The sequence below is a fragment of the Chiloscyllium plagiosum genome, unplaced genomic scaffold (genome assembly GCF_037043375.1).
Source record: "Chiloscyllium plagiosum isolate Xiang-an unplaced genomic scaffold, Cpla_swu_hap1 HiC_scaffold_3, whole genome shotgun sequence".
Classification (NCBI taxonomy): Eukaryota; Metazoa; Chordata; class Chondrichthyes; order Orectolobiformes; family Hemiscylliidae; genus Chiloscyllium; species Chiloscyllium plagiosum.
Window position 1 is genome coordinate 4,885,935 of NW_028270141.1, and position 22,652 is coordinate 4,908,586.

General features: G+C 43.2%; 1 protein-coding gene across 1 annotated transcript in view; it reads left to right on the top strand.

Moving 5' to 3' along the window:
* cimip2c (ciliary microtubule inner protein 2C) overlaps positions 1 to 8,510 on the top strand; it is a 386,367-nt gene extending 377,857 nt beyond the window's left edge. The window contains exon 5 of the mRNA XM_087977179.1: positions 8,393 to 8,510. Within this exon, the coding sequence (XP_087833305.1) occupies positions 8,393 to 8,489 (97 nt within the window). The 3' untranslated portion in view covers positions 8,490 to 8,510. The remainder of the gene's footprint in view (positions 1 to 8,392) is intronic.
* The last annotated feature ends 14,142 nt before the right edge of the window (positions 8,511 to 22,652 follow it).

Sequence of the window (22,652 nt, forward strand, 5' to 3'; positions counted from 1 at the left end):
AAATGAATGCATTATTCCAAAAGTGGCCTAACCAATATCCTGGAAAAGCGCAGCAGGTCAGGCAGCATCCAAGGAACAGGAGAATTGATGTTTCGGGCATAAGCCCTTCTTCAGGAGGGCTGATGCCCGAAACTTCGATTCTCCTGCTCCTTGGATGCTGCCTGACCTGCTGCGCTTTTCCAGCAACACATTTTCAGCTCTAATCTCCAGCATCTGCAGTCCTCACTTTCTCCTCCTAACCAATATCCTGTACAGCCACAACATGACCTGCCAACTCCTGTACTCAATACACTGACCAATAAAGGAAAGCATACCAAACACCTTCTTCACTATCCTATCTACCTTCAACTCCACTTTCAAGGAGCTATGAATCTGCACTCCAAGGTCTCTGTTCAGCAACACTCCAATTCAGTGCACAAAAGTGTAATTTATTCAAAAGAATAGAATATCTTTGAGTACAAACCCAGGTCCATATCTTGTCCCTATCTTGCTCTCTTAGGAACAAGAATTTGAAAGTAATTTGAATGTAAGAGCAGATTATTCCGCAAGTTTGATCTCGTTTTCTTACAACTCATTTTTAAAAAATGCTCTTTATTGTCAAGCCAAATTGACAATAGCAACTTCAAATAAAATAATGGATAGAAATTCTGCTGTTGTAATAGTAGACAATGTTATATTTTGTTTCAAACCGTCCCTGGGTGAGGGGCCCCATTTCATTGATCCTGGGCAGGATCTCCCCAAATTGAAAAGCTCCTGGGTGAAAATGGATGGATTAGCTCCTCATCATTATTCAATCCCTCTCTGAATTGGCAAACACAAAGTTAATTTAAAAATGGTCCTTTCCCTTATGGATGCTGTTTCTCAAATCCAAAAAGAGGTGCATTTTTGCTAATTAGTAAATATGTGAAAATCTGACACACATACACAAAAATTGGAAATATGTATTCAGTAAAAAGACAACAGTTAAAAAGCAGTATAATTAAATCTCTGGGCTCCATAAAGAGTAGATGTCAGAATGTTATGGTGGTTAAGTTGAATAGACCTTGAACCATACTGGAGTGAAACAGTTGAGTTCATGATCCTTGGCTCTGCAGACCCTTGGTAGGCTTTTGTCCAGTTTCCTTCTCAATGTGACTTCACTGGCTTGCCTGTCTTCTTGTACTCTGACCAGGAAAAAGGTCTTTTTCCTTTACCTGCAGCAGAGGGGTATTTAATGACTGTTCCCAAGCTGTGACCACCACAGTACATTAGTCCACACTAGTCAAATGACCTACTAATACACAGAGATCACAGGTTGCAGTTGGTGTTTAACCCTTTTTAAAAAAAAATCTCTGGAAAGGTAAGACACAAGCATGTCAGCAGTTTGGGCTCTAATACACATGTAGATGGCTTTCTGCCAACAGGGGTGATAGTGAACTCTTATTACCTCTGTAAGCACAGGAGATCATGATCCGGTTTGTTTTAACTTGCCTTTCTCATTGAAGGGTTGCTGTTTGAAGTTCCCTTGGCAAGTCCAGATGTGAGATTCCAGGATTTATCTCCAGGTAGCCATTGAATTTACAGTCATCTTTTGGCACTATGTCCTCTTTTTAAACAACACATATTGTAATTAAAAGTTCAATATGTCCTGAAGTATTCCATTGTTATGACAATTAACTGGCCTATATATTTGACTTCACTATTAATGATATCTTGAACATACTTACTCAAAGCTTAACTTGGCATTTCTTTGTCATAAGTATAGGCTGTTGGAAAGTGGAGTCCAAAGAGACATTTGGAGCATGAAATGCAGTTGGGTAATGTCATTTCGAGCAGCACCAACTGATCCTTGCATGGCCCATGCAAATGTATGGAGAGTATGGGTGCATATCTCCTAATGCACTGGATTAGACACTATGATGAGGCATTTTTAAAATATTCTGTCATGCTGAAAGGCCATTCTTCTTTTTAATGTTTAGCAATTATCTTTGTGTTAAAATGTAACCAGTTAGGAAGTGGACCAACATCCTAAGTGCAGAATCAAGTGATTGTTTTAGATAGAGATGCAAAGGGGGAGGAATTTTTATCAAATGCATCTTTACTGAGAGAAAAGTAGGGATGGTTTTAACTAAAACAGAGGTACATGCATGCACACTCTACATATCAGAGCACGTGACTGAGGGGCTGTGCAGCTGTCAGATACACTGTCCACAGTTAGTGACCGAGATAATGGTTTTCCCTCTGTCACAACACAATATGGAAATCACATTCATTTTGGAATGTCCTGGATTCAAACCCAATTGAAAGCAGGACATGACCACATTTGTATGGCCTTGCATTTATAATGGGATTGATCAGGCAATGGGATTACCTGATTGAAGGCATTACCTTATAAACCAATGGATTAGGATCAGTACAAAACCACAGCCCGTAACGACATTGCCACTGTAGCCAGGGGAGCATGAGATGGTCAGTCCACGAGAAAATATGTTGAGAATTAATCAACAAAGTTACCACTGATGTTAAGCTCTGTATGCAGGATATCATAAATCAACTGGCATTGTGAGCATGTGCTGTTCCTTAAATAATTATAAATGGGCTACACATGAAGTGAAAATTGCATCCAAAGTTTGTTTGCTGCTTTTGACACTTACAGAACAGAGCAAAATCCTTAGAGGTCGTGAGCTGCACTGTTTAAGGGTCTTACTTTGTTATGAGACTATAGGAAGAGGAGTTGGCTATTGAGACCGCTCCAGCATTCAATATGATGAATGATTTTTATTGTCACATGTATTTGGAAAAATACAATGAAAAGTATTTTGTTGCTACAATCCAGCACCATTTTGGTGAGCATGTGCACATTGTCCCTTCTCCACCTCTTGATCTGAGCATGCTCACATTGCCTCATCTCTCCCTACTCTGAGCGTGCTCACATTGTCCCTTTACCCCCTCCTGCTCTGAGCATGCTCACATTTTCCCATCTCCATTTTTGCTCTGAGCATGCTCACATTAACTCTTCCCACCTCCCCATCCTGGTCATCATGGCTGATCATCCTCTTGAATGCCTTTTGCCCACACGATCTTCTTATCCTTTTACATAATTTTTGAAATATGTCAATTCCTACTTTTAAACATACTCAATGCTTCCATAGCAATCTGAGGTAGATGATTCCTCATCTTAACAGCCTTCTGAGTAAAGAATTCACCTCATCTCAGTCCTGAGCAGCTTCCTCCTTGTTTAGAAATTATATCCTTTGGCTTTCCACTCCCCACCCAGAGGAATCAACCTTATCCTTTTAAGCATTTTGTAGGTTTCAGAAAACCACCTCTCATTCTCTGAAACTCGAGAGGACAGCCCTGCCATTGTGGGAACAGATTGTGTGAAATGGCTTTGCACTCCCAAAATAACAATAATAACCAACATTTGTCACAATACTGCTAGCGTGGTCAAACAGATGTTCAATACAGCTGAAGAAGGGTTTTACCACTCCCATACTCACATTATTTTGCACTAAAGACTCAGATACCGTAAGTTTCCCAAATTGCTTGCTGAACCTGCATGTTAGCCTTAAGTGACTTATTGATGATAACAAGCAGATTCATTTATATATCTACACTTTCTAATGTTTTCCATTTCATGAATACACTGTACATCTATTCTTCCTACCAAGGTGGATAATCCTTTTTGCACATTGTTTTCCACCTTTCATTTCCTGTTCTACTCACTAAAACTATCCACATCCTCTTGAAGTCACATTGCACAGAGTCTGGAACCCATCTATCCCAACATCGAGCTTATGGCCACTCCATGACTGAATAAGAAGACCCAGTCGCATTATAGTATCTGCTGCTGTCTCAGGTTCTACTGAACCAGAGACATGAACAACTCCATATTTCAGTGCTGTAGTATGAGTACAGATTCAGCTTGTGAGACCAATACTTGATGCTTTAAAATGCACTTTCTTGGAGTGCAGATTCATAGCTCCCTGAAAGTGGAGTCGCAGGTAGATAGGATAGTGAAGAAGGTGTTTGGTATGCTTTCCTTTATTGGTCAAAGTATGGAGTACAGGAGTTGGCAGGTCATGTTGAGGCTGTACAGGACATTGGTTAGGCCACTGTTGGAATATTGTATGCAATTCTGGTCTCCTTCCTATTGGAAAGATGTTGTGAAACTTGAAAGGATTCAGAAAAGATTTATAAGGATGTTGCCAGGGTTGGAGGATTTGAGCTACAGGGAGAGGTTGAACAGGCTGGGGCTGTTTTCCCTGGAGCATCAGAGGTTGAGGGGTGACCTTACAGAGGTTTACAAAATCATGAGGGGCATGGATAGGATAAATAGACAAAGTCTTTTCTCTGGGGTGAAGGAGTCCAGAGCTAGAGGGCATAGGTGTAGGGTGAGAGGGGAAAGATATAAAAGAGACCCAAGAGGCAACCTTTTCACACAGAGGGTGATACGTGTATGGAATGAGCTGCCAGAGGAAGTGGTGGAGGCTGGTACAATTGCAACATTTAAGGGGCATTTGGATGGGTATATGAATAGGAAGGGTTTGGAGGGATATGGGCCAGATGCTGGCAGGTGGGACTCGATTGGATTGGGATATCTGGTTAGTATGGACAAGTTTGACTGAAGGGTGTGCTTCTGTGCTGTACATCTCTATGACTCTAAGCTCGGAGTGCTGCCATCGTTGCTGCAGATCTCAGTGCTCAAAGGGACATACATGCCTCTCCCAGCAGTCTAACAAACTGCGCTCTAGCAGATTGTGAGGATTGATCAGGTCCCACCCTTACATAGCTTGAGAACGAGGCCAGACCGTTCAGGAGAGATGTTAGAAAGTACTTCTATACACTCAGTTTGGTATGTTCTTCCACAAATAGCAGTAAATGGTGGATCCATTGTTCATTTTAAATCTGAGATAGAAAATGTTTTGTTGAGCAAAGATATTAGGAGATATGGGCCAAAGAAAGGTATATGGAGTTAGCTATAGATCAGCAATGATCTCATTGGATGGGTGGAACAGACCTGAAGGGCTAATTGGACATCCTCCTGTTCCTATCAAAATAATTTCACAGAGACCAGTATCCCAACACCAATTCTCCCTTTATTTAAACAGGAACAGTCCTTGACTTCAGTGCTGCCTCACTCAGCGTCAGCTGCCCTTTTATGATCTTGGATGTTAATGAATATTAGCACAGTCGAGTCCACTTGTAATCTAGTCATTTTGCTCATTTTAGGGAAGGCTGTAATCAAAATTGGAGTGCTTATTCATAACACCAAACTGGCCCCAATGAATGTGCAATCCATGATGTGCTGGGTCCACTACTTTTTGTCATTTATATGAATGATTTGGATGTGAGCTTAAGAGGTGTAATTACTAAGTTTGCAAATGCCACAAAAATTGGAGGCGTAGTGGACAGCAAAGAAGATTACCTCGGATTACAACAAGATCTTGATCAAGTGAGCCAATGGGCTGAGGAGTGGCAGATAAATGTGAGGTGCTGCATTTTGGGAAAACAAATCTTAACGGGACGTATATATTTAATGGTAAGGTACTAAGGGTTGTTGCTGAATAAAGAGACCTTGGAGTGCAGATTCATAGCTCCTTGAAAGTAGAGTCGTAGGTAGATAGGATAGTGAAGGCAGCATTTGGTATGCTTTCCTTTATTGGTCAGAGTATTTGGTACAGGAGTTGAGAGGACATGTTGCAGATGTTCAGGACACTGGTTAGGCCACTTTGGGAGTATTGCGTGCAATTCTGGTCTCCTTCCTATCAGAAGGATAGAGTGAAACTTGAAAGGGTTCAAAAAAGATTTAAAAGATGTTGCCAGGGATAGAGGATTAGAGCTATGGCGAGAGTCTGAACAGGCTGGGTCTGTTTTCCCTGGAGCGTCGGAAGCTGAGGGGTGACATTATAAAGGTTTATAAAATCATGAGGGGCATGGACAGGATAAATAGACAAAGTCTCTTCCCTGGGGTGGAGGAGTCCAGAACTAGAGGGCATAGGTTTAGGGTGAGAGGGGGAAACATATAAAAGAGACCTAAGGGGCAACTTTTTCACACAGAGGATGGTACGAGTATGGAATGAGCTGCCAGAGGAAGTGGTGGAGGCTGGTACAATTGTAACATTTAAAAGGCATCTGGATGGGTATAGGAATAGGAAAGGTTTGGAGGGATATGGGCTGGGTGCTGGCAGGTGAGACTAGATTGGGTTGGGATATCTGGTCGGCATGGACAAGTTGGATGAAGGGTCTGTTTCCGTGCTGTACATCTCTATGACTCTTTGACTCTTTGTCAGACAAGGCTCCTTGGTTGGACCAGGTTAACAACCCCTACAATTCTATGAGGTCCAGCCAGCTGACTATTACAATCACTGCACTATACAGGTATCCCCTGCTATTTGAATATTTGTTTTTTGCAATTTCGCTTTTATGACAGAACTACATTCATACCTGTTTTCGTGAACCCAAAGAGGATTTTTGCTTTTACAAAAATCGGCGAAACTTTTTCCCATATGAATCATGCACCTTTGCTTTGCACCATTTTCGGATTGCGAAAGGTTTCCTGGGAATGCTCCACTTTCGGATAGCAGGGATTACGTGTATTTCTACACTCCGATGAGATGCCGTAAATTGGTAATGAAGCGCTTATCCCCAAAAAGCGCTTATCTCCTGCTCCTCGGATGCTGACTGACCTACCGAGCTTTTCCAGCGCAACGCTGTTCGACATAAGATCCAGCAGACTTTCTAAACACAATAGGATTTCTCTCCAGAACGTAGCCTGAAGATGGGAAAATACCACCCACAATTTCAGTTACAGGCTTTTTCCAGTTTGTGTTTCAGGAGAGAATCTGTCTTCAGCTTTTCTTATCTGCATAACAATACTTGCCTTGACAAGAAAACAATGCAGATTAATAACATGATACAAATTGTGTAATCCATATATGTCGGGATGTTGCCGAGTCTCCTTGAGTAACTATACATGCCACTATGGCAGATTTTTTTTCCACCTTTACCCACATTGGAAATCAACCAATACATAAGGCCATATGTCTAATCACAATTTCACCAAATGTGCTGAACAAATGACATGCATAACATGCAGTAGCACATGTGTCAATAAGATATCAAAAGCTTTAAATATATTAAAAATGTTGTAATGAAGGCAAACACTGTCAAAATTAACTGTTATCATTCAAAAACTCTCAGAAGAGTTTGCAAGACTGTTATGTGGTTTATATGGCTCATAAACTCCAATTCTACAAAGATCAGCTGCCATCCAGCTTTCTTGCAATAAAAGGGAAACACACTGGATCCACATGTGACCATTGTCTCATCAAGATATTATTAATAACATATGCAACTGACTTAAATGCTAGCTAATGATAGTTGGAAAAGTTTACTGAGCTGTTTTAAGATCTTTTGAATTTTATTTTGCCTCTGATTTTCTTTCTTGTGATTTTTTTTTTCTTTGGAAGGTTCCTTCTTAACTATCTAATGAATGTCTAGTTGCACTTATATCGCAACTGCAAAAAAAAAGGAAAAGCCCAAAAAATTGAAATCTAGAAATCAATTTTGATTGTAACTGATCATAAGGCTCAACAGGTAAATCTATTTCTTGGTTGAATACTTTTCCACACAGATCTGCACTAGTCTTATCAGTGTTCTGTTGCGAATTTGGTGGTTTTTGTATAGCAGTAGAATCAGTGCTCGAAGAGGATGAAATCTTTGAGGAGAAAGTGAGGTCTGCAGATGCTGGAGATCAGAGCTGAAAATGTGTTGCTGGAAAAGCGCAGCAGGTCAGGCAGCATCCAGGGAACAGGAGAATCGACGTTTCGGGCATAAGCCCTGAAGAAGGGCTTATGCCCGAAACGTCGATTCTCCTGTTCCCTGGATGCTGCCTGACCTGCTGCGCTTTTCCAGCAACACATTTTCAGTTCGTAGAGGATGAAAAAGCAAAGGCCACTGGAAAAACGCGTAAAGATTCTTAACCCTGGATATCTGCCAATTTAGAGTACCAATTTTCCATTATAGTTTTGACAATCATTGGGACGGCTTATTAGAAGAAAGCAGGTGTTTAATTTTGATGATTTGGAGGAGCTAGTTTTGGACTGGGGTGTACAAAGTTAAAAATCAGACAATACAAGGTTATAGTCTAACAGGTTTACTTGGAATCACTAGCTTGTGGAGTGCTGCTCCTTCATCACCACCTGATGATTTTAGTTTCGATATGCTGCTGAATATTTATTGATATCATTTTGATGCCTGTGCAATATGCATTATCCCTGTCTATGTAGCATTGATTCATGCACTTGCAAATATATGTAAATGTTCAGGATTTCTAGGCAGAGTTTCTAGAGGATTTCAAGGTCTTTGCTTGAAGATTGCTATTCCTGATTTTTCTTTTCTCTGTTCTCAGTTGGAGCCAGTGTGACAATTGCTGTGGCCTCGCCAAATTTTGGTCACAACAACAAGAACACAAGATAAAGCTCTTCCAAAAAGGAAGTTGCCCATGAGTCTTCTTGCCTGGAATTTAAGAGCAGAGGTTGTGAGAAGGGGGTCAGGTCTTTTCAGGGCAAATTTGCCCAATTATTTCCTATTCTCAACACCTCCTGCATGGAGCAAGTTCCACCAAATGTGACCTGAGCTGAAACATTCCACACACCAGTTTATCAAGCACATGTGGGCGGCACGGTGGTACAGTGGTTAGCACTGCTGCCTCGCAGCGTCAGAGACCCGGGTTCAATTCCCGCCTCAGGCGACTGACTGTGTGGTGTTTGCACGTTCTCCCCGTGTCTGCGTGGGTTTCCTCCGGGTGCTCCGGTTTCCTCCCACAGTCCAAAGATGTGCAGGTCAGGTGAATTGGCCATGCTAAATTGTCCGTAGTGTTAGGTAAGGGGTAAATGTAGGGGTAGGGGTAGGGGTGGGTTACGCTTCGGCGGGTCGGTGTGGACTTGTTGGGCCGAAGGGCCTGTTTCCACACTGTAAGTAATCTAATCTAATCTAAGCACATGCCTTCTGAATATCTCTATTGGCATTTTTGACAAATAAGTTTGAATTCCATGTCTTTAAAAACAGAGAAAAGGTGGATTAAAAATATTCTGTATAAATCGGCTACTTGTATAGATATGATGTTGGTATCATCCAAACATGTCAGTGTTTTCTATGCTGCATACTCAAGCACTGTTTATCTATTCAAATAAATAATAGCACAAACTCAATTAAGAAGTTATATACAATTTATTTCAGTAATTAATTGGGATGCTAATAATTTGAATTCCTTACTTAGTCAAATGATCCATTTTCTCTGCTGTCTCTGTTCTCACTTTTTACCAGTTAAGATATTAATAGCGTAATCATGTATGATATCATTCATGGTTCAATGTAATTGATATGGGAGTTGTATAGATTAGAAGTGAAATGATGTCATCTTAAATACCTCAAAAAGCATCTGAATAAATGATAATTAGCCTTCAAGATCTTGATGGCTACAGATATAATTGTTTAATCAGTAAATCTTAGGCTGCCTACTTTAAAGCTTGCAGAATGCAACAGTGGTATTCAGGAATGGGTTTGGCAACTTCAATATCATGTTTCAGATTCAGATGTCAGATACTCATTAGTTGTCAAAAATATTACAAACATCCAACTCTGCATTTACTTAGGTAACTCTTTCCACTTTTAGTATCGTGCTCGTACGGCATTCTGAGACTATTTTCCTTCCTTCAATGTAGGCTGAAAGGTCCAGTTCTGCTTTCAAACCTTAAAAATAATTGATGTAATGTCTTTAGTAGTGTAACACAGCCCAAAGTGCTTCATGGGAGTACAGTCTCTGTAAACGTTTCAGTGTACTCATGTGAGTACATATGACAATAAAGCAAATTCTCATTCTAATCTGACTAAACTTGACACTGAACTGAAGCAGGAAACATTAACAGCAGTTTCAAAATTTTTTTTCTTAGTTTGGTCGATCCTAAAGTGAGTATAAAAACAGAATAACTGCAAGTGAGACAATTATACATTACTAACAAAAAAATAGTTTCCCTAACTCATAGAATTGGGAGCTAAATAAGTTACATTCCTAACTTCACGTTAAACAAGATTCGGAGATGCCAGTGTTGGACTGGGGTGTACAAAGTTAAAAATCACACAACACCAGGTTATAGTCCAACAGGTTTAATTGGAAGCACACTAGCTTTCGGAGCGACGCTCCTTCACAATCCACAATCACCTGATGAAGGAGCGTCGCTCCAAAAGCTAGTGTGCTTCCAATTAAACCTGTTGGACTATAATTTGGTGTTGTGTGATTTTTAACTTCACTTTAAACAAGGCTAATTGCTCTCATTATAGAAGGATTGCTCAAAAATACTCCAGCAAATCTGCACATGCACCTAGGGTCTACACTCCCTATCCCTCCCAGAAACCTTCACAGAATGCTCGATGAAGGGTTCCAGATACATCTAAATGGTGTATTAATAAAAACACACGAGCGAGAAGTTACAAATTGGAAAACGCCTGATTAAAGTTTAGGAGGAAGCTCATGAGGAAGCTTTCACAAGGAGAGGTTTGAAATTAGGGTTGATGGGTGCAGGATTTTAAAATCTGACTTGCAAGAACAAAGGTAACAAAGGATCCAGGAGCCAAAATAGATCATGAACTTTCTACTGGGATGGCGCTCTCCAAATCTCATTTTTCTCAGTTGTATTTTTAGTCCAGAAGAGAAAACCAAGAGGGAGGTCAGTGCAGATCTGGTAGACCACTCCCAGATGTTCATAGTTATCCTCAGACAAGAATGTTCACCCATGCACAGCCATTTGTAAATTGTGATCATTTTGATTTGCCTTGGAGAAAATTGGAGTAGAAATAAACCAAACTAGATACCAAAACAAAAACAGAAATTACTGGAAAAGCTCAGCGGGTCTGGCAGCATCTGTGGAGAGAAATCAAAGTAAATTTTCAGGTCGAGTGACCCTTCCTTAGAACTGCATTCAGTTCTGAAGAACTGAAGCTCTGTCAGACCTGCTGAGCTTTTCCAGCAATTTCTGTTTTTGTTTCTGATTTACAGCATCCACATTTCCTGGGCAACCACCTGATGAAGAAACTGTGCTCCAAAAGCTAGTGCTTACAATTAAACCTGTTGGACTATAACCTGGTGTTGTGTGATTTTTAACTTTGTGCACCCCAGTCCAACACCGGCATCTCCAAATCATCTCACTTCCTCTGGTTTTTATCTCGAGATTGAAAGATCTTTTGGAGATCTGAGGCGAGTGTGCTGCTTTCCTGGCTGGGTTGTGGTAGCAGTAACAAACACTGCAGGCTGTCTGCCAACTGTGGAAATAAAGTTGAAACTTGTGAGTGGACAGTGTCCACCTGGCTCAGACCAGGTGGTAATCAGTGGACACCCAGACTCTCCAGAACATTTCCCTATTAATCTGTCCTTCAGTCTCTTCCTGCTCCATCTCAGCTTCTCTCTCATTTCCCTCCTCTTGTTTCCACACCTCCTCCTTATCCAAACCATTCCCTCCATTTGCCTGTGTTCAGACTAAGGGAGGGGACATAGTACACCATTATAATGCGGGACCCTTGGCTGGGCTGTACTGCATGGCACTGCTTGACCGGTCCAAGAATCAAAACCTCATCTTCAGGAAGCCTCTGGTCTATCCCATCATAGCCCTTTTGAGAGCGTGGGATACCGCATCCTTGCCTGTGCAATCTCAGGATTTGAGAGAGGTACCATTAGATTTTTAGATTTTAGATTACATTACAGTGTGGAAACAGGCCCTTCGGCCCAACATGTCCACACCGACCCGCCGAAGCGCAACCCACCCATACATTTACCCCTTACCTAACACTACGGGCAATTTAGCATGGCCAATTCACCTGACCTGCACATCTTTGGACTGTGGGAGGAAACCGGAGCATCCGGAGGAAACCCACGCAGACACAGGGAGAACGTGCAAACTCCACCCAGTCAGTCGCCTGAGGCGGGAATTGAACCCGGGTCTCAGGCGCTGTGAGGCAGCAGTGCTAACCACTGTGCCACCGTGCCGCCCATTTGCCACAATTGGAGGGGTTACTCCTAATTGGCCACCAACCTCTTGATATGGGCTAAGGTCACCTTTAGTAGGCTGGTACATGGGAGTGCTCTAGTCCGAATGGTTGAGGACAGCTCCCCGAATATCTAACTCATATCTGCAATATCTGCTTGCCATGGTCACAATAAGTTGAATATTAAGGGAATAGAACTCCGTTCTGCTCACAAACACTACTGGTTGGTGAGTGGCTGATAGAAATATAGTTGCAATTGATTGCACACTGCAAGTGTTGGAAGCTAGCGGGGCTGAGATTTCTACTGTCCAGCTGCTTGGTGGTTGCATCAAAGTGGGACAGTGTTGGGGAAGGAGTAAAGTTGGTGGGTTCTGGCAAACATTGCAGTAGTGACTGTCTGGGTGCATTTATGAATAGAGAAATCCCACCAGTCCCCAGTTATTCCCAATTGTTAAAGTTTGTCATTTCATGCCATTTCTTGCCCCACCATTGATGAGCTATTCACTCATACATGAGTGCCCTTCAGGCTCAACGTTTCTAAGGTTATTCAGGCTAGACTTCATCTTGTACTACCTCCAAATCATTGAAAACTCAAACACCCTTCCTTCCACACACATTTCTCACCGACCCCACAAGGTTTGTTCCATTCTACTGCTCACTGATGAATACTTCTGCATCAAATCATCACAAATAAAACCTTCAGTTGTACAAATATCCTTCTAAGAACCTCAATCTTGCTGTATCTCCCTCAAACTTGTTTGTTTTACAAAATTTTGATGATTAATCAACTCCTTTGTTTTGATGTTTAAATTCCAATTAGTCTCCAAATTGACAAAATAAATAATCATCCGACTCTTGTTGGTCCAATTTTATGCCAGGATTTGGGGAATAGTTCATTCAGGTGTACAATCTTTGGTATTTTCATTTCCATGTGTTAAGCTTCATGTAGAAGCAGCACTAATGGACACCACTCTGAGGAAAAGCATTAATTGTTGAAACTTTATTGCTGGAACAGCACAGCAGGTCAGGCAGCATCCAGGGAACAGGAGATTCGACGTTTCGGGCACAGGCATCCCTGGATGCTGCCTGACCTGCTGTGCTGTTCCAGCAATAAAGTTTCAACTTTGATCTCCAGCATCTGCAGACCTCACTTTCTCCTCAAAGCATTAATTGTGACTATTTTGGTCTTGTCTTTTGCAGATGTTTTACCAGCGAGTCTTTAATGAAGGCAATACTTTTGCAATTAAACATGCCTTTCCACCACACAAAAATGAAAGAAAACAGGGCATCTAGCAGATTTCACATCAACAAGAACTCTTGTCAGATTACAAGTGATGGCTGAACATAGAACAAAGGCAAAGTTGAGAGTGGAAAATGCAGTTCAAGATAAACACACTGGTGCCAAAATCTGGACCAAAATAGTTTTGGGCTTGGCATAAATTGTCTTCATATTCCTATGTGCATGAAGTTTGAAATATCAAATAAAATGTTCTTCATTTTAAAGCAACATTTAGCTTGAAAAGAAATGACTAATTTTTATTAGTTACACACTGTCATATTTAAATCACTCTGACACCACACAAATAATATTAACAGAGGCACATTTAGTTCCATTTCAAACAATGATATCATTTTCCTATTTTGTGAAGCTCATACAATTGTTTTGCAACCAGTTCCCTTACTCATAAATCCACAGTTTGAGGCTGAATTTTGCCAGAAATCAGTGAAGTGTCAACTTTGGCAACTTTCCTGGAAGGTTCTCTCAGTGAGGTCAAGTGAGTTCTCTCACATTCCCCTTTCCAAACTCACCTTGTTACCAAGGCATCATACCACAATGGTGCTTCACTGGTCATATTCTCTCGCTTGCCATAGGCAGAAGAACTTGCCACTGTGTGACATCCTAGGGTCCCTCGTACCTGTGCCATCTGTAATGACCAACCATGTACCTGGCCAAGAGCTGGCAGTCTGGAGTTACCCTTCACTGTACATGTAGTGGGAGACCAACCAAAAGCAAAGGCATTTCAGAGCGCCTAGGTGACATAGCTGACACTTCATTTCAAGTACAAATGCTATTCATACACCTGTTGCTAATTTAGAATCAAGCAGAGCTGCAGACCTACTCCTAGCTTCACCATCCTACCTTACAATCCAGTCCAATGGAATGCTACATTTCCCCATATGCCCAGTATGGTCTCATCACTTACGGGACAGTCTTCAGATGCTTCAATCATTCACTCTTATTCAGAAACAGGAAAAACAAGCAGATGAAAAATGCATTTGTCCCTGGAAACAGAAGGACTGTTGGTGTTTCAAGCAACAACAAATTTACAGACAGTGAGTGATCACTGCACACATCCCAAGTTGACTAGATCAGAGTGTTAATTATATCCTGAAATCCTGCTGGGCGATTGATGCTGTTGTGCTCCATTGCACAGAAGGTGATGTTCTTCATGCTCAATGCCCTCATCTCCTTCCTTAGATGACTGAAGAGCCCTGTCCACTCTTCCACGTTGACTGTTCTAGTAAATAGAACACAGCATGCTTGGATTATGTAACACACTCTGACAAATCTAGGCACAGGCCTCCTGAAAATGAGCTTCCTATCATCTACTCTATGATCTGTCTGGTCAAAGAATGTACTGCATTGAATCTACTTCCATCAGGGAGTTAGCTAATATAATGATGAGCCATGGTTGTACAGGGTGTGTCTCATGAGCCATCCTTGTAAGGCATCTGGCCCTTGAAATGAAGCAAGAACTTGAGGATTTCAAGGATATAGGCATTGTGGAGCTTTCAATGTACCTAGTGGTCTTCCAGGATATGGTACTGATGATCACAAGTGACTTATACATTAATGAAATGGAATTCTGTTCTATTGATGAATTCAGCCATGTTATGAAGTAGTACTCTCAAAGAGATTGGGTATAATCTATCATGCGCTGTACCTGGGCAATGCCAGCTATGTTGCCAAAGCTTACTATCCATCTGCAGCATTGATCTCATTATGGGAAATGAGATGAAGTAATGTCAGCTGGTACTAATTGCCTTAATAACAGCCTTAATGCATTTTGGGGTGGAGGATTCAGAGTTCCCACACAGGTCCCCAGTGGGTCTTTGGAAGCAACTGGTTGCATAAAAGTTGTGTACAGCTGTCCCTTGGCAGCCATTGGGATAGGATGGCCACCCACTCTTTCACGTCTTAGGTTCTGCTCCAGCAGATGGGATAGTTCAGTGACAATGTCCTGGGACATCCCCAATCTGTAGTGACACTGTGCCCCACTCATCTGTGGACAATAGACTCTGGGCCTCCTGTAACTTCTGTGCATCCTGAGCAGAACTCTAGTTGTAACTCTACTTCTTCATGCGGATGCTCATCAGTGCCCATTTGTGTTTGCTGCTGGTGTTGGGCTTGTTGGGACATCTGTTCCTCCTTCATTTCACTGTGTGGCCTCAGTGACAATGAGCCCTGCTGTGGCTGGAATCATTGGTCACGGTTCCATTGAATCATTTGGGGAATATCAGAAACAGAACAGATCCTCAGTAATGTCATCAAACTGCAATCACATTGCTCACGAGTGATGCTTCAGAATAATCCGTCAAAGAGTGGCACATGGAAGACTCTGACAAGGAAGGGCATGGAATGCCTTGAAATGGAACTTTGATGTAGGGACCCTATTTAATGAATGCAGCAGAACCCATGGTGTGCAAGTCAGCAGAATATTGTAAATGCTGTGTGATTTCTGATACCCCCAACCCCCAACCCATTCAAGAAAGAAAACATTGTGTAGAAGAGCATGTTGGTAAATACTTACTGTTCAATGTGGTTGGAAATTAGTGCTGTGGTGTATAGTCTTAGATTGTCTTTGTCAATTGTAGCCCACCAAGTGACAGTTTCAAGGTTGCGTGTGATTACTCATGTTTCGCAAAGATGCTTATCTTTAAACTACAATGACCAATGACATAATCAGCCTTGTTTGTGAGCAGGATTTGTATCCCACACAGTTAGATACTGCATGCATTTCACAGGCAGGATGCTGTGCATTACTGATGACTTCACCGGGTGCTGTACAAGTGTCTGATTAATGCTGTTACTCTTTGAAAGGCCTTATATTGCTCAGAAGTAGAGCCTATGCTCAGACAGAAGCAAACCACTTTACGCCCACCCTAAGTGTGCTCTCAGCTATTGTCCTTTTCTCCTCTGTATTTGTGTTACATATGAATATGGAAGGCCGCACGGGTCATGCTCTCACAGTGAGTCACAGGTCTAGCCTAGGCCCCACCCACTCCCAAGCCTCCGTGATCCATTCTTCATTGCAGTCTGTGGTAAGCACATTGATATTAGCTTCCTAATGTTCCCACAAATCACGATGGCTTTCAACTCCATCTCTCAACGTTAACCCCCTGTACTCTGGACTGACAGCTTTATCATGTCAACTATTGTGTTGCACTGCCCCCCAAAGTCTAAGCCAGAGTGCTTGTGACTATTAAGAGTACTCTGTCCCACAGTAACCCCTGACTTCCAATGCACTCTCATTTACCCCATTGGTGAGCTGAGATTCCCTCTTCGCAATTATTGCCCTCTCTGGATTCCAGCACGTAGTCTCTGATTCCCAGAATTGAATTTTGGGAACTTCTCTACCCAGCAGTGGCCCCTAATAACAGCCCTTTGACTTTCTTTGAGCCAGTCCAAAGGACTGATTGCAGCCTAGCCCCTGACTGACAGAGAAACATAGAAACATAGGAGCAGGAGGTGGCTATCCAGCCCTTCGAGCCTGTTCCACTATTCATCACGTAATAGCCCAATATGGACAGGCAGTCCCAATTGATGTGTGATGGACCCCGACTTGGCCTGTGTATAGCTCCCTCACTGAATTACAGCCACTCCCCAGATTGACTATGGCTCATTCTGTGGACTATAACGATTTGGACCTCCTCACTATACAGCTGACTGACCATGTCTAAGCCCCTGGGCTGATGGAGGAACTGCCCTTGACTTAAAGTTCTTTGACTACCTGACTAAGGGCTGTTTCCCTCGACGTGACTATGGCCCTCAGCCTTTGAGACATGACCATTTGCTTGACACATTTGCTGAGGGCACAGTTGAGGTATGGTGCTGGTGTGAGATTGACACAGCGTGGTGCTGCTTACCAAACTGCCTACCTCCCAGGACCTTTCACTGCTGACAATCACGGACAAACTGCCTGGCTTTGTTGCTGTAGAAAATCCGTGAGAGAGATACTGTGAACATCTAAGCTCTGGCTGAGGGGGGCAAAGCACAAATAGGCAAGGCAAGGTGATGCAGGGATGCTGCAAACATCCAAACAGGCACAAAGTGAATGAGCACAGAGAAACAAAGCAGGGATCCTGGAGATGGACTCTGGCCCAAACCACATCATCCCAATGAAACATGCTGGTGAACAATAAGTTGTAGCATGGCCATACAGAACAACATGCCTAGATTGTGCGAGGAAGATGCATTGAGCCTGGTACTTGTCTGATTCCAATGTCTGTCAGTGGGGACAATACATGGATTGAACTCTGAGACTGGTGTCTGAGATTGCTCTCTCAGAGACTGGTGTCTGAGATTGCAGTCTCTGAGACTAGTGTCTGAGACTGCTGTCTCAGAGACTGGTGTTTGATATTGCTGTCTCTGAGACTGGTGTTTGAGATTGCTGTATCTGTGACTGGTGTCTGAGATTGCTCTCTCTGAGACTGGTGTTTGATATTGTTGTCTCTGAGTCTGGGTGTCTGAGATTGCTATCTCTGAGACTGGTGTTTGAGATTGCAGTCTCTGAGATTGGTGTCTGAGATTGCTGTCTCTGAGACTAGTTTTTATAATTGCTGTCTCTGAGACTGGTGTTTGAGATTGTTGTCTCTGAGAGAGGGGTCTGAGATTACAGTCCCTGAGACTGGTGTCTGAGGTCGCTCTCTCTGAGACTGGTTTTTGAGATTGCTGTTTCTGCGACTGGTGTCTGAGAATGCTGTCTCTGAGACTGGTGTCTGAGATTGCTGTCTCTGAGACTGGTGTCTGAGATTGCAGTCTCTGAGACTGATGTCTGAGATTGCAGTCTCTGAGACTGGTGTCTGAGAATGCTGTCTCTGAGACTGGTGTCTGAGATTGCAGTCTCTGAGACTGGTGTCTGAGATTGCTGTCTCTGAGACTGGTGTCTGAGATTGCAGTCTCTGAGACTGGTGTCTGAGATTGCAGTCTCTGAGACTGGTGTCTGAGAATGCTGTCTCTGAGTTTGGTGTTTGAGCTTGCTGTCTTTGAGACTGGTGTCTGAGATTGTAGTCTCTGAGACTGCTGTCTGAGATTGCTGTCTCTGTGACTGGTGTCTGAGATTGCAGTCTCTGAGACTGGTGTCTGAGATTGCAGTCTCTGAGACTGGTATCTGAGATTGCTGGCTCTGAGACTGGTGTTTGAGATGGTAGTCTCTGAGACTGGTGTTTGTGATTAAAGTCTCGGAGACTGGTGTCTGAGATTGCTGTCAGTGAGAGTGGTGTCTGAGATTGCTGTTTCTGAGACTGGTGTCTGACATTGTAGTCAGTGAGACTGGTGTTTGAGATTGCTGGCTCTGAGACTGGTGCCTGTGATTGTAGTCAATAAGACTGGTGTTTGAGATTGCAGTCTCTGAGACTGGTGTTTGAAGTTGCAGTCTCTGAGACTGGTGTTTGAGATTGTAGCCTCTTAGACTGGTGTCTGAGATTCCTGTCTCTGAGACTGGTGTCTGAGATTCCTGTCTCTGAGACTGGTGTCTGAGATTCCTGTCTCTGAGACTGGTGTCTGAGATTGCGGTCTCTGAGACTGGTGTTTGAGATTGTAGCCTCTGAGACTGGTGTCTGAGATTCCTGTCTCTGAGACTGGTGTCTGAGATTCCTGTCTCTGAGACTGGTGTCTGAGATTCCTGTCTCTGAGACTGGTGTCTGAGATTGCGGTCTCTGAGACTGGTGTTTGAGATTGCTGTCTCTGAGACTGGTGTTTGAGATTGCTCTCTCTGAGTTTGGTATTTGAGATTGCGGTCTCTGAGACTGGCGTTTGAGATTGTAGCCTCTGAGACTGGTGTCTGAGATTCCTGTCTCTGAGACTGCTGTCTGAGATTCCTTTCTCTGAGACTGGTGTTTGAGATTACAGTCTCTCACCCTGTTGTCTGAGATTGTTGGCTCTGAGACTGGTGTCTGAGATTGTTGGCTCTGAGACTGGTGTCTGAGATGTCTGTCTCTAAGACTGGTGTTTGAGTTTGCTGTCTCTGAGACTGCTGTTTGAGATTACCGTCTCTGAGACTGGTATTTTAGATTGCTATCTCTGAGACTGGTGTCTGAGATTGCTGGCTCTGCGACTGGTGTTTGAGATTGTAGTCTCTGAGACTGGTGTTTGAAATTGCTGTCTCTGAGACTGGTGTTTGTGATTAAAGTCTCGGAGACTGGTGTCTGAGATTGCCGTCTCTGAAACTGGCATCTGAGATTGCTGTCTATGAGATTGGTGTCTGAGATTGCTGTGTCTGAGACTGGTGTTTGAGATTGCAATCTCTGAGACTGGTGTTTGTGATTGTAGCCTCTGAGACTGGTGTCTGAGATTCCTGTCTCTGAGACTGGTGTCTGAGATTCCTTTCTCTGAGACTGGAGTTTGAGATTGCAATCTCTGAGACTGTTGTTTGAGATTGAAGTCTCTGAGACTGGTGTTTGAGATTGTAGCCTCTGAGACTGGTGTCTGAGATTCCTGTCTCTGAGACTGGTGTTTGAGATTGCTGTCTCTGAGTTTGTTCTTTGAGATGGGGGTCTCTGAGACTGGCGTTTGAGATTGTAGTCTCTGAGACTGGTGTTTGTGATTAAAGTTTCGGAGACTGGCGTTTGAGATTGCAGTCTCTGAGAATGGTGTTTGAGATTGCTGTTTCTGAGACTGGTGTCTGACATTGTAGTCAGTGAGACTGATGTTTGAGATTGTAGTCTCTGAGACTGGTGTTTGAGATTGCTGTCTCTCAGACTGGTGTCTGTGATTGTAGTCAATGAGACTGTTGTCTGAGATTGCTGTCTCTTGAGACTGGTGTTAGAGATTGCTCTGTCTGAGACTGGTGTTTGAGATTACATTCTCTGAGACTGGTGCTTGAGATTGCAGTCTCTGAGACTGGTTCCTGAGATTGTAGCCTCTGAGACTGGTGTCTGAGATTTCTGTCTCTGTGATTGGTGTTTGAGATTGCTGTCTCTGAGACTGGTCTTTGAGAGTATAGTCTCCGAGACTGATGTTTGAGATTGCTATCTCTGAGAGAGGTGTTTGAGACTGCTGTCTCTGAGACTGGTGTCTGAGATTGCAGTCTCTGAGACTGGTGTTTGAGATTGCTGTCTCTGAGAGAGGAGTCTGAGATTACAGTCTCTGAGACTGTTGTCTGAGATTATTGGCTCTGAGACTGGTGTTTGAGATTGCTGTCTCTGAGACTGGAGTTTGAGATTGCTGTCTCTGAGACTGGTTTTTGAGATTGCAGTCTCTCAGTGTGGGTGTCTGAGATTGCAGTCTCTGAGACTGGTGTCTGAGATTATAGTCTCTGAGACTGGTGTCTCAGATTGCTGTCTGTGATACTGGTGTTTGAGATTGCTGTCTCTGAGACTGGAGTTTGAGATTGCTATCTTAGAGACTGATGTCTGAGATGCTGTCTCTGAGACTGGTGTCTGAGATTGCAGTGTCTGAGACTGGTGTTTGAGATTGCTGTCTCTGAGACTGGTGTCTGAGATTGCAGTCTCTGAGAGAGGGGTCTGAGATTACAGTCTCTGAGACTGGTGTCTGAGAATACAGTCTCTAAAACTGGTGTTTGAGATTGCGGTCTCTGAGACTGGTGTCTGAGATTGCAGTCTCTGAGGCTGGTATCTGAGATTGCTGTCAGTGAGAGTGGTGTCTGAGATTCCTGTCTCTGAGACTTGTGTTTGAGATTGCAGTCTCTGAGACTGGTGTCTGAGATTGCTGTCTCTAAAACTGGAGTTTGAGATTGCAGTCTCTGAGACTGGTGTCTGTGATTGTAGTCAATGAGACTGGTGTCTGAGATTGCTGTTTCTGAGACTGGTGTTTGAGATTGTAGTCTCTCAGACTGGTGTCTGTGATTGTAGTCAATGAGACTGGTGTCTGAGATTGCTGTCTCTTGAGACTGGTGTTCGAGATTGCTGTGCCTGAGACTGGTGTTTGAGATTACATTCTCTGAGACTGGTTCTTGAGATTGTAGCCTCTGAGACTGGTGTCTGAGATTCCTGTCTCTGAGACTGGTGTCTGAGATTCCTTTCTCTGAGACTGGTGTTTGAGATTGCAATCTCTGAGACTGTTGTTTGAGATTGAAGTCTCTGAGACTGGTGTTTGAGATTGTAGCCTCTGAGACTGGTGTCTGAGATTCCTGTCTCTGAGACTGGTGTCTGAGGTTCCTGTCTCTGAGACTGGTGTTTGAGATTGCAATCTCTGAGACTGTTTTTTGAGATTGCAGTCTCTGAGACTGTTGTCTGAGATTGTTGGCTCTGAGACTGTTGTTTGAGATTGTTGGCTCTGAGACTGTTGTTTGAGATGTCTGTCTCTAAGACTGGTGTTTGAGAATGCTGTCTCTGAGAATGGTGTTTGCGATTACATTCTCTGAGACTGGTTCCTGAGATTGTAGCCTCTGAGACTGGTGTCTGAGATTCCTGTCTCTGAGACTGGTGTCTGAGATTCCTGTCTCTGAGACTGGTGTCTGAGATTCCTGTCTCTGAGACTGGTGTTTGAGATTGCAATCTCTGAGACTCTTGTTTGAGATTGTAGCCTCTGAGACTGGTGTCTGAGATTCCTGTCTCTGAGACTGGTGTCTGAGATTCCTGTCTCTGAGACTGGTTTTTGAGATTGTAGTCTCTGAGACTGGTGTCTGAGATGTATGTCTCTAAGACTGCTGTTTGAGATTACAGTCTCTGAGACTGGTATTTGAGATTGCTATCTCTGAGACTGGTGTCTGAGATTGCTGGCTCTGTGACTGGTGTTTGAGATTGTAGTCTCTGAGACTGTTGTTTGAGATTGCAGTCTCTGAGACTGGTGTCTGAGATTGCAGTGTCAGAGACTGGTGTTTGAGATTGTAGTCTCTGAGACTGGTGTCTGAGATGTCTATCTCTGAGACTGGTGTCTGAGATTGCTGTCTCTGAGACTGGTGTCTGAGATTTCTGTCTCTGTGATTGGTGTTTGAGATTGCTGTCTCTGAGACTGGTGTTTGATATTACAGTCTCTGAGACTGGTGTTTGAGATTGCAGGCTCTGAGACTGGTGCTTGAGATTGCTGTCTCTGAGATTGGAGTTTGAGATTGCTGTCTCTGAGACTGGTATTTGAGAATGCAGTCTCTGAGAGTGGTGTTTGAGAGTCTCAGAGACAGCAATCTCAGACACCAGTCTCAGAGACTGCAATCTCAGACACCAGTCTCAGAGACTGCAATCTCAGACACCAGTCTCAGAGACAGCAATCTCAGACATCAGTCTCAGAGACTACAATCTCAGACACCAGCCTCAGAGACTGCAATCTCAAACACCAGTCTCAGAGACTGCAATCTCAGACACCAGTCTCAGAGACTGCAATCTCAGACATCAGTCTCAGAGACTGCAATCTCAGACACCAGTCTCAGAGACTGCAATCTCAGACACCAGTC